Source organism: Struthio camelus, chromosome 5, assembly GCF_040807025.1.
Source record: "Struthio camelus isolate bStrCam1 chromosome 5, bStrCam1.hap1, whole genome shotgun sequence".
NCBI lineage: Eukaryota > Metazoa > Chordata > Aves > Struthioniformes > Struthionidae > Struthio > Struthio camelus.
The window spans coordinates 66,936,786-66,953,217 of record NC_090946.1 but is presented as its reverse complement, the minus strand read 5'-3'; the positions used below and the strand labels follow the sequence as shown (position 1 = coordinate 66,953,217).

The 16,432-nt window shown below is 42.4% G+C and overlaps 1 protein-coding gene across 1 annotated transcript; it reads left to right on the top strand.

Annotated features, from left to right (window-relative positions):
* Positions 1 to 6,086: 6,086 nt before the first annotated feature.
* LOC104153760 (alpha-1-antitrypsin) lies at positions 6,087 to 13,387 on the top strand. The gene is made up of 5 exons (XM_009689750.2): positions 6,087 to 6,173; positions 8,952 to 9,622; positions 10,291 to 10,561; positions 11,164 to 11,311; positions 13,048 to 13,387. Exons 2-5 carry the CDS (start codon positions 8,968 to 8,970, stop codon positions 13,255 to 13,257), a joined length of 1,284 nt encoding a protein of 427 aa, XP_009688045.1. The 5' UTR covers positions 6,087 to 6,173; positions 8,952 to 8,967; the 3' UTR covers positions 13,258 to 13,387.
* The last annotated feature ends 3,045 nt before the right edge of the window (positions 13,388 to 16,432 follow it).

Here is a 16,432-nt window from a genome sequence, read left to right as displayed (position 1 = left end):
AGTCTTTCGCTGTACTCACCTTTCCAGCATTCACACCTAATGGCATCCACCCACTTTGTGTTGGCTTTTTTTGAGCTACTTTAAGGATCTCAAACTCTCTCAGAGCATCCTATGGGAAAGCAGGAACTAAATCAGAGCTGGATGTTAGCCAGATACCCAAAAGATGTTACTTGTATTGCTTTGCAGATTTGATCGTTGCTTCTTCAAGAGGCATCCATCTTAGCACTCTATAGGAAATTCAGAAGAGATAGGGTGTGAATAGCTGGGAGGGCTAAAACCTACACTGAGATTAAGTACACTCACAGAGCTTGCATCTATGCTAGTAAATAAAGTGCTCCAAGGTCTGTTCTCTAACCCTGAGGTCAACTGGCTTGTCATAGCTCATACCCACATTGCTTAACTCTCTGCCCCTGCAGAATATCCAAGTAGCTGACTGGAAATAATCCACTGGCCTGCGCTAATCCCTAAAATACACCTAGAGCTTATTTGGAAGAGTTTAATTGGCATGGGCAATGCCTGTGTCAGGAAGCGTACTAAAAACATGTAAACCCCTAAGGTCAAGGTTATGTTACTGGCCCTTCACCAGCTATTTCCTGTAAATGATAAAACCTGAGCAATTCTTCCCTTCTACGGGAAATAAACTTAGGAAGTTCAGGAAGCAAACTTCAAAACTATTGAAAGGCACAAATTTTGAGACTCCGATGTGCCTGTCATTGCTATGTTGTGCTGTTTTTTTCTGATTAGCCATGTGCATTTGTTGTCACAGTAGCTGTGCGTGTATATTTTCAGAAGACTGCTCTCCACTGAGGATTTGTACATGTCTTCAGGTAATATGACAATGGTTTTGTGATGCAGATATCTCAAAATGCTTCATGGTTGAGCACACAAATGATCATGTGTGAAAATGAAGAGTAAAATATGCAAGTTTAATTGTATTAAGTGATATAGTAAATGGACTAGGCTATAGTTTAAAATGTGTGATACAATGTATTATGGAGTCACAGCCACTGCACTTCCCTGTACTTAAAATTCTCAAAACTAAGGTTTTTAGTATAAACCAGAAAGTCTGTCTTTGGTCTGGGGACTGTGTTCCAGCTTTTTGGCAATTGTGCAAGCTGTTTTCTGGGTGCTGAACCAGCTCTGCAAATTGAGTGGAGCTGACAGAAAATGGCCTTTGGAGAGTTAGCGGTCTTGGGAGCTGGACCCCCTGTCCAGAAAGGCTCAGCAGCTGATGCTGATGTCATGCAGCTCTCCTTCCAGCACTGGCACAGGGGCATACAGAGATGGAGGCGATTAGGTGCATAGCTCTTCATTCCTCAAATCTGACAGGGATGTTAAATAGCGCAGATCACAGACTGCTCCAACACCACTGCCAAACTGGTACAGAATCACAGAGATATAATCAGATCCCTCATGATCACTTCATTCTCATAGACCGTTCCAGACTAAGAACGTATAAGGACCAAGATATATATTTTTTGATAGCTGAAAATGTTTAGAAGTGGTTTTACTGAGAGATCAGAAAGACAAATGTTGCTACAACCTAAACAAGTAATAACCGTAAAAGTTCTCAAAGGGCCAGATGAATGAATTTAGGAGTTGTTTCCGGCACAGCACACAGTTATGAAATCTATTTACACTTAGATCAAGAAATATATTTGTTTTGCTCCTTATCCAGGCCTGTCAGCACTCCCCTTTGCTGTACTTCACATCGCTGTTCCCGGTTATCACCAGTCCAATCACCACAGGCAGTGTAAGAAAACTACATGTCCCAGGAGCAGTGTCCCTATGGGGGAGATCCTGGTGGTCCTACCACAGGACGGTCCGCAGCAATGCTAACTTTGCCTTCAGGTTTTACAGGCAAGCAACCACAGAGGCTCCCAGCAGGAATGTTTTCTTCTCTCCAGTCAGCATCTCTGTTGGCTTTGCCCTGCTGGCCCTGGGCTCCAGATCTGCTACCCAGACTCAGGTGCTGGAAGGGCTCGCCTTTAACCTCACCGAGATCCGGGAGGAGGATGGACTACTTTCCTTTACTGTCAGTTATTCTAGCTGCTACTTTTTTTTCTTTTTTTTTGATTCTGAGAGTTAATGCATGCCATCTCTAAGTTCTTGCATCATGATAATTATGGTTTTTGGTCAGTAGTCCTAGCTACTTGTGTTTGATGATGTATGGTTTGAAAATAGATATTCAAGCTACAATTCAATTTAAAAACAAAATTATAGTCTTGCAGAGCTTATCTGCTGTTCTTTACTTTTTCCCTTTTCTATTCTAGTGATTTTTTTTTTTAACTTAAAGCACCTATTTTTGAAAAGTCTGGACATTCTCATGCAGAGCTTCAATTTCAATGTTTTCATTCAACTGGGAACTTGATAGAAAATATATCGGTAAAACCTGAGATGAGCTCTCATTGAGATACCTGTCTTGAACGTTAAAATTCTGGCTCATTGACTCCAATGGAATTCATATCAAGCCTTAAATTTCTGTATATTCTTAGAAATACACTTTCCTTCAGAACTAGGATATTAGGCATAGACAAAGCAGAGCACTAACACTAAAATATTTGTTTTCTGCAAACACATAGAAGTGATCATCTGAGGTGAAATGTCTAATATGAGAAATAGAATTACGGTCTGGTAACGAAAGCTTTATTTCCCTCTAAGATATAAAACAGGAAAAAATAACAGGATTATTTGATTTCACTTATATGGCTTTCATTTGGCAGACTATGAGATCCTACAAAATTTCAGTTCAGAGATTCCAATTGCAATAGTGAAAGAGGCCAAAAACGTGGCAGAAAAGAATGACATTAGGAAAAAAAATTCAAAGTACCATCAGTCCCTACGAGGAGTTTTATTATACATAAATTTGTCAGCTTTTCACTAATATTTTCTTGCCCACAAAATGTTCAGTTACTCTCTCTTAGTGTTATCAAAAAAAAAAAAAACAAACTTTCTTTTATTGTTGCACACACCTACGTAGATGACTTCTTTTGTGGGTGGAAACAGTCCAGTTGCTGGGCAGACCATGAACCACAGAGCAAAGTGGTAACATCCTGTCCTGAGAGAAAGCTGATTTGTAGTGCAGTGCTGACACCTCTCCAGCTGCTGCAACGTTCAGCACCTGCCTGACGCAAGGAAAGTACAGTAGGCAGAGGATACTCTGGCCAAAGACATAACATCTGGAGGGCAAAAAACTCATTTGAAGAATGGTGTGCATCTACTTAAGCCTGACTACACCACTTTTAACTTGCAACAGCTGTACCAGCTTTTCCTGGCAGGAATTTCAGATGATAGCTAAAAGCAGGTGGGACTGGATAGTTTTAATTGCCTCTATCCCTTTTTGCTGAGGGCAGCAAGCTGCTCTCCTCACAGGTATGGCAGCAGCCAGAGCATTGGCAGCTACAGCCCAGCTGCAGCAATGTCACAGTAAGTTAAAAATGTAGCTTTGAGTTTATTTACTTTAGCATTTAGGATCCAAATAAAAATGAGATACTGGCCACCTTCTTGTAATAGAGAAGTGGGCCTGGTTACTATTGTCATTTCCAACAGACTTTATCCTTAACCTTCAGCTTTTTATCTTTCTCTTAGCCATGCTGGTTTGGGAAGGGAGCGAGCAACACTTTCCTTATTCCACGTGAAAAGGCTGGGTATTTGTAAGACGTGGAAATCTTAGTTGGGATGTTCTTTACAGAACCAGATAAAAAGATGGACAGGACCTGATTTTTATCCTAGTTATGGCAATTTTTCGGTGGTCCCAAGCTCCTGATTTTAACGGAGTTGCTTCTGTCAAAAGGTATATTTATATGAACTTTTGCAGATGGACCTTGAGTGGATACCTCTTGCTAAGGCAAATGAAACGGCTGCCTGAGGATTTATCATGCTAAGTACGCCTTCTCTTGCTCAGTCCTTATATTCTTGCTGATGTTTTGCTTCCATAGCCAAAAATCCTTTGCCCTGGGCAACCCAGAAATATAAATTGCAAAGCTGGCACATCATAATTTGACAACCAAGCAGGCAGAGGAGTAACTTAATAATATGGGATGAAGTTGCTCCTGCAAGGATGAGCCAAGCTTGCCTCACATTGCACAACTGAGCAAAGAATCACTGGCAAACAATAGGGAAAGAGAGAATTAAATCATTCCATTAATTCGTTAATGAAGAAAGGTCAACACAGGCCATTATCAGGCCGGTAGGGAAAAGCACTTCTGTCAGTCCTTTGTGTGATTCTCCAGATGGCAAGTGATACCCTGGCTCCTGGAGCAGGAGTGCCTCCGACCCAGGCATTGCTCCTCTAGAAACACCTAAGTGCTCCGTGAATTTGCACCGCATGGGCTGCCTTCATGCAAAACTCCACACAGACGTCCTGATTTACCTTCACATTTCACTTCATAGACATCTGTTCTGTGGACAATGTCTTCTACACAGCCATTTGCACCAACAGGAAGATGTATACAAAAAATAAACGGCTTCACATTCACCAGTATCTCACAGATGCTGCCATCTAGCAGGTACACTGGTATTACCCTCGTGTGATGATTCACCCTCATTTTCTATTGCATGCAGCAGGAGATACTTGTATTTTACAAGAATCTCTATTTCTCCTAAGGGAGATTGTCAAAAGACAATGCGACTGATTCATTGATCGTGCTGGTCTATCTGGAATTGTGGGGAAACTGATGGCTTCAAAGCTTGCAAGCAGAAATGGTCATTTGTGGGTTTGATATAATTGCAAGCCTTAACCTTGACTAGGCTCATACGTGCGCCCAGGTCAGGGGAATAGATGTCCAGGTGTCAGGGACCAGTTACTCCCATCTCGCTGACACGCTGAGTGCTCCAGCATGGCCAGAGAGGAAAGAGAGCAATTGCTGCAGAAGCGGCACTGTTCCCTGCAGTTCCTCCCCGAGAACAGTAGCATCCTTCAGATGGTTAGCCAAGGATAAGGGCTGTATTGAAAGATTCGTGCTATCTATGCAGGCAGGCATAGACTTCAGAAAAAACAGCCTATCTTTTCTAGAGTTAAGCAACAGCATACTAACTCCTGGTAAACCTTGGTCATTTTATGTAACACTGCAATAAACTTTCTATGTCCTTACATACTTCACGAAGAAAGAGCTATCTGTGAAAATATGTTCTAACCATTTCTGGCTACTAAAAGATAATGCTTAAACAATGATAACTATGGTAGACAGATTGCTGTGTGTAGATAAATTGCAGATTTACCTAGAGTGAAATCATGTACATTCAGTGGCAATAATTAGCCATTGCTAATTAGGATGAGTGTCATGCATCTCATCCTTAAATAACCTTATAAATAGCTAAATAGTTCCTATCTCTCTCAAATGGCCCTAAGAGATACCCTGATATGACATCCAATATGTACATAAATCATACTGTATGGAAGTAGTGAGGCATTAAGAAGATCTTCTCTCTTCTTCTTCGCTTAACATTTTGCCAGGATGAAGATTGCCCATTTCATTCTTCCGTTTGTTTTCTGGGTTTGGCTATTTTTCGAGCCGTGCTGCATGCTGATATTTTACTTTTCTCCTATTATTTTAGTAATTTCTAAACCAAACTCATCAAAATCTTTTTGTAAATCTAATCAGTATCCTTTATCTAATAAAGTAAGGACTTCCAAAGAGTACTGGTTAGGGTATGTCTACACTGCATATTGTAGGGCAACACGGAGAGGCTGAGCTAATCCTGAACAAACTCATTACTGCCTTGGCTACATATTTAGGCAGCATCCTTGCTGCAGAAGAATGTCCCATGCAGAAAGCTCAGTAAGATACACCATCCTTTTTATACACAGAGGCTGCTTGGGCCCTGTCTTGGTTTCCAGCTCTTCTAGTGATCCGTTTTCTGAAGTATTTATAACAGTTAGGCCACGTTACCTCGCAAAGCTCTCTTGTCCACAATTTAGTGCAATCCCAAAACAGCAAAGTCCCTGCTTATGCTCCTCCCACAAAGCCCCATGTGCTGGCAACATTTTGCCTCTGTAACGGGAAAATAAACTGTCCAGAAAAAAATAGCTTGCTCAGTGTTTGCTTTGCAAATAAATCTTGTTTGCTCTGCTTAATATTTACCAGTGGACAGTAATTTAATCCTACCCAGTGAAATGAAGAGTAGGGAAGGAGCACTGTGAAAGAGAGGTGCAGCAACTTGTTAAATGCACTGTAAGTACCATATTATACTTTCTTAAGAGAATTTGAATGCATGTTGTCTGGGATCTCTGCTGTTTATTATACAATATTTCATTCTGAGATGAACTGTATTTTGTAGCAGCAATTAGAAATACTCTTAGCCTCCTGGAAACATGTTTTAAATGTCAGCAGGAGGGTTCGAGCAGTGGTCAGACTCCTAGATGAAATGACGAGATGACTGGAAGATGAAATCTGCAGTAAGTACTTCACTGTCATCAACGCTTTGGAGAAACACAAAACCTTGTGTCTGCTCCCAGAGGAGCAAATTCGATTGTAATGCCAAGTGCCCTTTACAAACCAGAGGCCTGACATAGGGTCGGGCTGTTGAAATCTCAGAGAAATATGTTAGCACATAACTAAAAAGGTACAGTAGGCTGCCTCCTCTTAGCTACTGCTCAGAAATCGTAAATATGGAAAGCTTCACTTTGAAAGATTTCATCATTATAACAAAATATTTGCATTTTTTACAATTTCCAGCTTCATTTCTTTGAGATTTGCTGGACGTTAGAAAAATCTTGTTGAAAATTTTCATAAAGTCTCAGTTGTAGAAGATCTCCTACCTACATCTGAAGTTAGGCAGGAGCATCGGGTTGAAGTCACATCTCTTGCCAAAGGTGTAGCTCCTTGGTGATTTTAGGACCTTGTTTCCACATTACATACGAGCAGGGCAAGTAGCACATTCTGGAGCTGACCCGTATTGCCTGCTTATTATTGGTGAACTGCTTTCTGTCAGTAATTCCTTTACCAAATCTTCTTATTCAGGCTACACTTTTCTACGTGTTTAACCACCAACGTCTAATTTTTATATTTTATTTTTTGAACACTTCAGTTAAATGGATCCACCTACTTCCAAGAAGCTTATGTCCTAAAAAAGAAAGCAAAGGAAAATAGCACCAGCTTTTGGAGACTTTTTCTTTGTGAACTCTGTCATGTCCATGTTTTGAAGCAGAGAGTCAAGACTTGGCAGAGAAGTGGCCCTTGTATCAGAGATCTCTGTGAAAATCTATCAAAAACAGGCCAGTTAAGCTTCTGGGAAAAGTCAGGTTGCACATTTATTCGTATTGTAATAGGTTAGAAAAGAAAATCCCTGGAGATTTCATTATCTGAGCACGCCTAAGCCTCTCAGCTCCTGCTGAAGCCATACCAGCTCCACTGGAAGAACGACTGTGGCCCCACTCAGAGCTATCGCAAGGACGCCAGGTGCTTCATGTAATATTTGCTCCTGGCTACTCTAGGCTGGTACAGGGCAGATGCCTGATCTGAGGGTAGAGTCCCTGAACCTCCAGTGCTCCCAGCGATGTGGCTACTGGCACCTAGACAGCCAGGAGGAGAAACTGGTCTACTTCAAAAGCAGATCTGGAGAATTAAGAAAAAGTACTCATCAGCTTGAAATGAGTTGCTTCCATTTAGAATGCCATTTTATTTCAGAATCTACAGTTTTATCTCGGTTTTTAGGCAAGCTGAGTACAGCTCCCATATTCAGCACTGCCATAGCTCAAATCTTCAGCATCTCATCTGGGCAGTCAGAAAAGGGGAAATCTGGAATTAACAACTGCCCATGAAAATTTTGATATAAGAACCACACCTGGCATTAGACACAGCCTGAGGCAGAGCCTGGCGCAGAATCCAATGCTCTAGAAAAAGTATTCAGCTGCTGTGAACAACGTTAACATCTTCTCTATTTTCCTGCACTCCACTGCCTCCTTCGTATTTTTGAGCTTCTAGATTTTGAGGTAAATTAGGTGAGGGCCCCTGCTGAGGGCATGCTTCTCCAGTATATTTCATGATTCATTCCCCGAAAAGGATGGAAGAGAGACTGTGGAATTATGTAATTAAAGCCTTTCAAATTATGCAGACACATACACAGCACGGCTGAAATTAAGCTGCGTAGGCAACTTTCACTGTAACTTATCCTAAGCTCTTGAGCATTTAGCTTTGCAACCTTATGGATATTTTATGTGCAATAGAGACAGCCAGTAAACTTTCTTGCTTCACCCTCATTTTGCTGAAACACTTAAGATTATGTTTTGAAATAATACAGTTCTTGAGTTCAGAGCTGCTGCGTAAGAGACAGAAGGATGTAAAAGTTTAAACGGTGAGCCTACAGATGGATTTTATTCAGTCTTGTAAGTGACATTACATTTGTATCACTGCAGTGTTTGACAACCCCAAGCCATAACAATACCTTGGGCACTATAAAAATACATTAGCAAAAGCCACTCTGCCTGCCAAAACACTTACTGAATGCTTGGGGGGGCACCAGGTGAACTCTGCTATGCACCCAAAGGTGCATAGGAGGGCAATGAGACCATAGGCAGCAGACTCAATACACCCATTGCTGAACCAAGACTGATCAAACTGTGAGCATTGCTATAGTACTGTTGCTTCATTTTATGGAAATCCTATCAGAGATTTACAGACCTGGAGTACCAAAAAACAGGGATAAAAAATTAATTCCAAGGCTAGATCTACTTCACACATGATACCTTACCAAAGGCTACACGGGACAAATTATTCCCTGGTGCTGTTACATTAATATCTTTCTTCTTTTAGTAAATGCCCAACCGGCTGGAAACTGATGGAACTGAATAGAAATGGACTAGGCTGAAAACCAAGTAGAAGAGTATTTCTAAATAGATCAGTAATCCTAACCATTAACATCTGAAGATTAGTATCTAAAATATAAGAATCATTTTTATGCAGGAAACAAAATGCTCTGTGTCTAAAAGTAAATCTATTCTTTCTTAACAGAACAATCAGAAAAAAAATGAAGTCTACCTTGTATTTGTGTTTGTTGCTTCTTGGGCTTCATGTCCAGGGTCACCATGAGCCCAGCCACAACAATGAACAAGAGGAACAAAAAAGAGTTCACTCTCCAGGAGACCGTCGCCAGGCTGAAGGTGAAAACCTGGCTCATCTCAAGATAGCCCCGAGCAATGCTGACTTTGCATTTAGATTTTACAAGCAAGTCGCGGCAGAGGCAGGTGACAAGAACATTTTCTTTTCTCCTTTGAGCCTCTCAGCTGCTTTTGCAATGCTCTCTTTGGGGGCCAGAGCAGCCACGCGCCAACAGTTGCACAAAGCCCTCGCCTTCAACTTGACGGAGATCCAGGAGTGGGAAGTCCACGAAGGCTTTCAGCGTCTCCTTCAGTTACTGAACGACCCTCACAGAGAAGTCCAGCTGAGCATGGGCAATGCCCTGTTCGTAGATGACCAACTGAAACTGCTCAAAAAATTTGTGGATGATGTTACAAATTTTTATGATTCTGAAGCTATTTCTAGTAACTTCCAGAATGCTTCAGAGGCTAAAAAGGAAATCAATGATTACATAGAAATGAAAACGCATGGAATGTTTGTTAACTTGCTCAAGAGTCTTGATCCATACACTGTGATGGTTCTGGTTAACTACATTTTCTTTAAAGGTGAGTGGCGTGATAAGTGTGGTTAGAGGTTATGCACATATGCTCTGGAATTCTGATCCCAATCTAAAAACATAATTTATTCACAAAGTCAGCCTATGCTATCACCTACTTGAATGTAGGTCTTTCTTCCTTTAAATGATGAAATCTAGGTATGAAGCATCATTTCAATTATATGCTAAAAAAACCCCAATTTTTAGATGTACTGGCCAATGCTGCATTCATTTTAAGTCAGGTTCAGAGATGAAACTATTCAGAACGCTGAAGGGATGAGCTTGGCCACTCACAATCATTAGTAGAGAGGCACAGCTCTTTGGCTATGCAGCAGATGGTCAAAGTGACACACCAGTGAGAACACCTTTATGGAAGGAATAGGCCTGGAGCCTGCATTGTGGAAGTCAGCAGTAGTTTCACCACTGACTTAGACAAAAGCTCAGGTCTTCTCCACAGCAACCCTCAGCCTATATTTTACTGGGGTGATTTTTATCAGAACTGTTAAAACAACATAAAGCTTCTGTCCATGGCCACAGGTCAAGCATGCTATAATGGAGATACGCTTGTTGCTGACTTTACCACTCAAATATATTATTCCGAGCATCAACTAATCTGGTATGCCCTAATTAGTCCCTTTTTCATTTTATTTAACTCTATATTCATTCCTTTGTCACAAGGCTACTGGGAACAACCTTTCAGCAGTTTGCTCACCAGCGATGATGACTTTTTCATGGATGCCAAGAAGTCTGTTAAGGTCAAAATGATGCATCGAAATGAAGCCTATAACACCTATAGGGATGAGAAGTTGTCTTGCTGGGTGGTAGAAATCCCATACAAAGGAAATGTTGCTGCATTGTTTGTTCTGCCTGATGAAGGGACAATGAAGCAGGTGGAGGCTGCTCTGCTGAAAGAAACTGTGTCTAACTGGGCAAAATCACTTAACAACAGGTAATCCTTTAATTCTTCCTTTACTCAGGTATGTTTGAACATAGAACGGGCCATAACTACTCATCCAGGCAAGGTATAATTTAGGATCCCACACTGAGTTGCTAAGCACAGCTCTGAGCATGGCATTGCACAGGCATTGCACAGTCCACTTAGGTCAGAGGAGGAGTCAGGAGGTTTCACACATGAGGAAAACTCTCTTCTCAATTCCCTCAGCTAGAGCAATGGGAGCGCTGCCAGCTGTGGAGTACCCACACAGTATGCACCCTCCCGAGTGCGTGGCCCTCGGGAGTCAACCTGGAGTAAGGAGAATCCACTTTGAAAGAAAATGCCATTTCCTTTTCTCCATCCTAGATGGCACTGTCCACTTAGTCACTTTCGAAAACCAGCACCGTGCCCCTGCACAACTGCCCAAACCGTGTCTAGGGGCACTGGTATCTCAATTTCTGCTTCTGTAACATAGAGGTTATCACTCTCTTAGAAAGCCAGGCCTCAAAAGATCAGTACCACAGATATTTGGGATGGGTACATACCTGCCTTATGAGCTCCTCATCATAAGAAGGATTTCAATAATAAACCCACATTTTTCATTTATTTCTGAAAAGACAAATCTACTTGCACCTTCCAAAATTCTCCATTTCTGGCTCCTATGATGTCAAGCACCTGTTCCAGGAAATGGGTGTGACAGAAGTGTTCAGTGACCAAGCTGATCTCTCTGGAATGACGGAAAACACTCGCCTAAAGGTTTCCAAAGTAAGTGTGTAAGCAGAGATGGTGATCATGAGATTTGTCTGCCCCTATTACGTGCGGGTTTTTAATCTTCACAAATAGCCTGATCCCCTTTCAGGAGTACATTCATGACTCACTGATGCTAATAAAGGAAGGAGAAGTTAGGGATTAGACGGCTGTTGTTCCAAAAATTCAACATTAAATTGTTTGCTGCACAGCAACCCTGCAAACTCACCTGAAAGTTTCTGAAGAAGAAAATAGAACTGGGAAAGACAGAAAAAAATAGCATGACCGGAGATCATTTCACTAAAAGCTGATGTAAAACAGTTAATTCAACATGACAAGAGTCATAAAGTTATGGCATAAATTCGGGAATAGTTATTCGCTGTATATGTCTTTTACTATTACATTATCTGAGCACCTCAGAATTTATACAGACAACAAACTTGTGAGATAGGAATAGCCCTATTTCACAGATGAGAAACTCGTGCACAAAAAAATTAAGTGATTTGCCTAGTGTCCCAGGGAATATATGCCTTGCATCATAAGGAAAGTGGTTATTCCCCTCTCCTCTGTGCTTGTAAGATCTCCTCTGGCATACTGCATCCAGTTCTGGGTTCCCCAGTGCAAGACAGATGTGGACATATGGGAGCAGAGTGAGTCCAGCAGAGGGTTACAGGATGATCAGGGTGCTGGAGCACACGACATATGAGGAGAGGCTGAGAGAGGTGGGCTTGTCCAGCCTGGAGAAGAGAAGGTGAGGGGGTTCTTAGTGCTTTCAACTACCTAACAGGAGGATGCAAAGAAAATGGAGCTAAACCCTTCTTGCAGGTGCACAGTGATAGGACAAGAGGCAATGGATGCAAGTTAGAACACGGGAAATTCTGACTGGAAATTATGAAAGAAAAAATTCACTCTGAGGATGATCAAACACTAGGACAGGCTACTTAGGATATTAAATTTCCATCCTTGGAGATGTTCAAAACCTGACTAGATAAGACCCTGAGCAACATGATCTAACCTCAGAGCTGACCTTGTGTTGGTGGTTGGTTGCATTAGATGACCTCTAGAGGTCCTTCCAACCTATATTATTTAATCATTTTGTGCTTCCTCACACTGAATACGTGCAAACGTGTGAATTAAGGAAATAGGATCAGTGAACAGGAGGAAGAGTAGCAGAACACACAATAGGAAATTCAAGATGTGTTATGGACAACGAAGAAAGAGCACCAAAAGGTGGGCAAAGACAACGAAATAAGATCACATGTGGGTTCAGAAGTATGAATTTGCTGTACCCACCACTGAAAATCCTGTAAAGTAAAGCCATATCAGTGGGCCAGCTGCCTTCCAGAAAGATACTTGATAAAGCTTGTCATTAGTGTGTCTTTGCAGAAGGAGATTTTTTTGCACACAGAGAGATTTATGTAAAGTGAAAACATTCTTCTGTGATGTTAAATATTAAAGAAAGAAATCTTACTCTGAGAAACAACATAACAAGATACGTCCTCCGTTCTGCTCAGTTTCTGCAAGCAGTGGAGTTTGGCTCTGCCAAACTAGTGAAGAAAACTTTCACAAAGCTCAGAGCAAGCTTTGTTCTTCTTGGAAAGGTTGCATATGAACATCTTCTCCATAGCCAGTAATACACTCATTCTGTGCTTCCTTTTACAAATTACCTTCTTATGATGTTAAAGCAAGCAAGTTTGTCCCCAACTGCTTCTTACTCTTTGGTGTCTACATTTTAATCTTTGCTTCCCTTTTAGGCAATTCACAAAGCAAAAGTGGATGTTAATGAGAACGGCACAGAGGCTGCTGCCGTGACTGTGGTGGAAATTACGGCAACGTCTCTTCAGCTTCCTCCTCCTCCTGTCATCAGATTCAACAGGCCCTTCCTGATGCTAATTTTTGACAAAGCTGCCAGCAGTATCATCTTCATAGGGAAAATTGTGAACCCAGCTGCCAGTGAAGAGTAGGCCAGAGCACTTGCATTCAGCACAGAAATTCTAGAGAGCTTGTGCACATCCCAGGGATTTCTTTGCAAAAAGGGATTGAAATTGAACCCTAATTAATAGATAAATAAACATTAAAGGTAGTTATTCTGCATCTGCAAACAGAATCAAGGCCATGTTTACAAAATGTCCCAGACCACATAGGCAGCTGTGGGGTCTTCAACAAACATTTTTCTACCTTGCTTGTTCGTCACTGGTTCCACGGTGCCCTGCACTATGTCTGCCGTGTTCTGCTGAGTCCTCAGCAGAGATATGGACTCCAGAAATCATCCCCTTCAGCTGATAAGCCATCATTTCCCTCTCTATCATTCCACTGAATCCCAGAACAGCTTCCTTCAACTCTGAAACCCTTTTCTGTCCAGCCTGATCACTGCCTTCTACCAGCTCAGATCCCTTGCTCCTATCTGCGTTCCTCATTAGTTGCTCCAGAGTGAGATACTCAACTTTTCTGACTGGACAAGAACTTAGTTTCCATGTCAGGGAGGGCTGCACATCACTGCATGAATGGTCTTGCACGTGTACAACAGTGTCCGTGCTCCCTAGAAGAGCTAGATTTGCTGGTCATGGACTAGACAGGTGGTGTCTGCAAGCACATAGCTAATACCATTTTTGCTCCAGGGTTGCCTGCATTAGAAAAAGCCTGTCCTGCTAAACTAATTTGCACAGCCTGCTCTTCGCAGTTGTCTTCTCCTGAGGAAGCACAGGCCATGGGTGGCAGTTCACAAGAATAACTTGGCATAAAAGGATTCCGTATCTGATTTCTGATTTTCCTGCGGCCATCGAGTCCTCCTCTCTCATGTGACTTGCTCACATCAATGACATGAAAACAGCTGCGGGAATTCAAATAGGATTTTGTGGCCTAGCAGTTCCGAAGCTGTGATGCCTAAATCAAACAGTTCATTTTCTGAGCGTAGCTTCTCTTTTCTGCTTCAGTCTTTCATGGTTCAGGTGATGCTTCATGCTTGTCATCATCGGCTACCCGCCCTGGAAACTTTGTTTCCATCAAAAATAATTTCTGCTTCTCTTGGACGCCACACAGCCAGTCATCCCCCAGAACTTCTTAGTAAAGAATCAAATTCCCCTTGCCCTGCCAAACTGCTTATCTCCAAACTCACTGGGTCTGATTTAATTTTCCACTTACTAGTGTGGTCGACTGAATAACTTTAGAAGCTTGACCGATTGACTTCCCAGTGATTATTCTCTCTGAAGGTTTCAGGTATCCATCAAATTGAGCTCTTTGATGCCCCCTGAAAAAGCTAAGGATGAACTTACTTAGAAACACAATCCTCAGTAGTGATAGAATAACATTAACTTCACTGATGTTAATAATGCTTAACTGATACATAGAACATTTTTATAACACTGGTTATTAATGAATTGTCATTATTATTAATTTATCCTATTATCATAGAATCAAGAACTGATGGGCCACTAAGCGCTTTACCAATACAGATCAAACTAAGTAACAATATCTCCTCCAAAAGGTTTTCAAACCAAGCTTTGCTTTCTAAGTGAGGAGGGGCAGGAGTCAAAACTGCAGTTAACAGGGCTTCCAGCTCCTAGCCATTGCTAGGTGGCTGCTGGACTTCTGGCAAGGCTGGATCAGAACGAGGCTTAATACTTCTGTTATGGTATGGTTTGGGACAGTTCTGACAGGTCATATGCATTTATTTGAGAGAAACTAGGAATTTGCATATTCATAGGGAGAGGTAATTGAGCTTTTCGTGTAAGCAAGCACAGACCTTTCCCCAGATCGGCAGACAAAGGGAAGTGCTAGTTGACCTATTTGCACAGTCCTAGAGATTTGCTTACTGAAAATATTTTCTCTATAATCATTCTATTGTCTTCAGATTTTAAAGGAAGAAAGAGAGTCATGGTTGAAAATTCTCTACAGAAAATCTTAGTGAGCTATATCTGTTTAACTCATTTTTCCTCTCGGTAGAGGAAATAAACTCAGTTGTTCTGACACTGCTTGAAGGGACAAACCTCTTATGCTGGAGCCAAGCCAAGGATTTCAGTTCTGCAGAAGGCTGCCAAACCACAGCCTCTTTGTCCTAAATTACTAACGCAGCTTCACAGGCGTTGCTCATCCCCTTTGGGAGTGGTGGCATTTAGGTGAGCAGTAACTGTGTGCTATTTGGGACAGGCTAGAGGGAAGGCAGGAATGACAGTAAATGGGAAACTGTTAGCATTACCTCACTTCTTACCTCCTCTTCTGCCCACTTCTGGAAAAGGAAGCTAGCAGTGTCCCCCAGGGGTCAGTCCTGGGTCCAGTCTTGTTCAATATATTCATCAATGACCTGGAGGAAGGGACAGAGTGCACCCTCCGCAAGTTTGCTGATGATACTAAACTGGGGGGAGTGGCTAACACACCAGAAGACTGTGCTGCCATTCAGAGGGACCTGGACAAGCTGGAGAGCTGGGCAGAGGGGAACCTCCTGAAGTTCAACAAAGGCAAGTGCACAGTCATGCACCTAGGGAGAAAGAACCCCATGCACCAGGACAGGCTGGGGGTTGACCTGCTGGAAAGTAGCTCTGCCGAGAAGGACCTGGGAGTGCTGGTGGACAGCAAGTTAACCATGAGCCAGTAATGTGCCCTTGTGGCCAAGAAGGCCAATCGGATCCTGGGGTGCATTAGGAAGAGTGTTGCCAGCAGGAGGAGGGAGGTGATCCTGCCCCTCTCCTCAGCCCTGGGGAGGCCTCCCCTGGAGTACTGGGTCCAATTCTGGGCTGCCCAGTACAAGAGAGACATGGCACTCCTGGAGAGAGTCCAGCGGAGGGCTACAAAGACGATTAGAGGGCTGGAGCATCTCTCCTATGAAGAAAGACTGCGAGAGCTGGGCCTGTTCAGCCTGGAGAAGAGAAGACTTGAGAGGCAATCTGATCAATGTGTACAAGTATCTCAAAGGAGGGTGTCAAGAGAATGGGGCCAGACTCTTCTCCATGGTGCCTAGCGACAGGACAAGAGGCAACAGGCAGAAACTGAAACACAGGCAGTTCCATCTGAACATGAGGAGAAACTTCTTCACTGTGAGGGTGACAGAGCATTGGAACAGGTTGCCCAGAGAGGTAGTGGAGTCTCCTTCCCTGGAGATATTCAAAACCCACCTGGACGCGATCCTGGGAAATATGATCTAGA

Coding starts and splice junctions, on each gene's coding strand:
- LOC104153760 (XM_009689750.2), top strand. CDS start 8,968: ATGAAGTCTACCTTGTATTTGTGTTTGTTGCTTCTTGGGCTTCATGTC. Junction 10,562..11,163: donor GCAAAATCACTTAACAACAG/GTAATCCTTTAA, acceptor ATTTCTGAAAAG/ACAAATCTACTTGCACCTTC. Junction 11,312..13,047: donor CTCGCCTAAAGGTTTCCAAA/GTAAGTGTGTAA, acceptor CTTCCCTTTTAG/GCAATTCACAAAGCAAAAGT.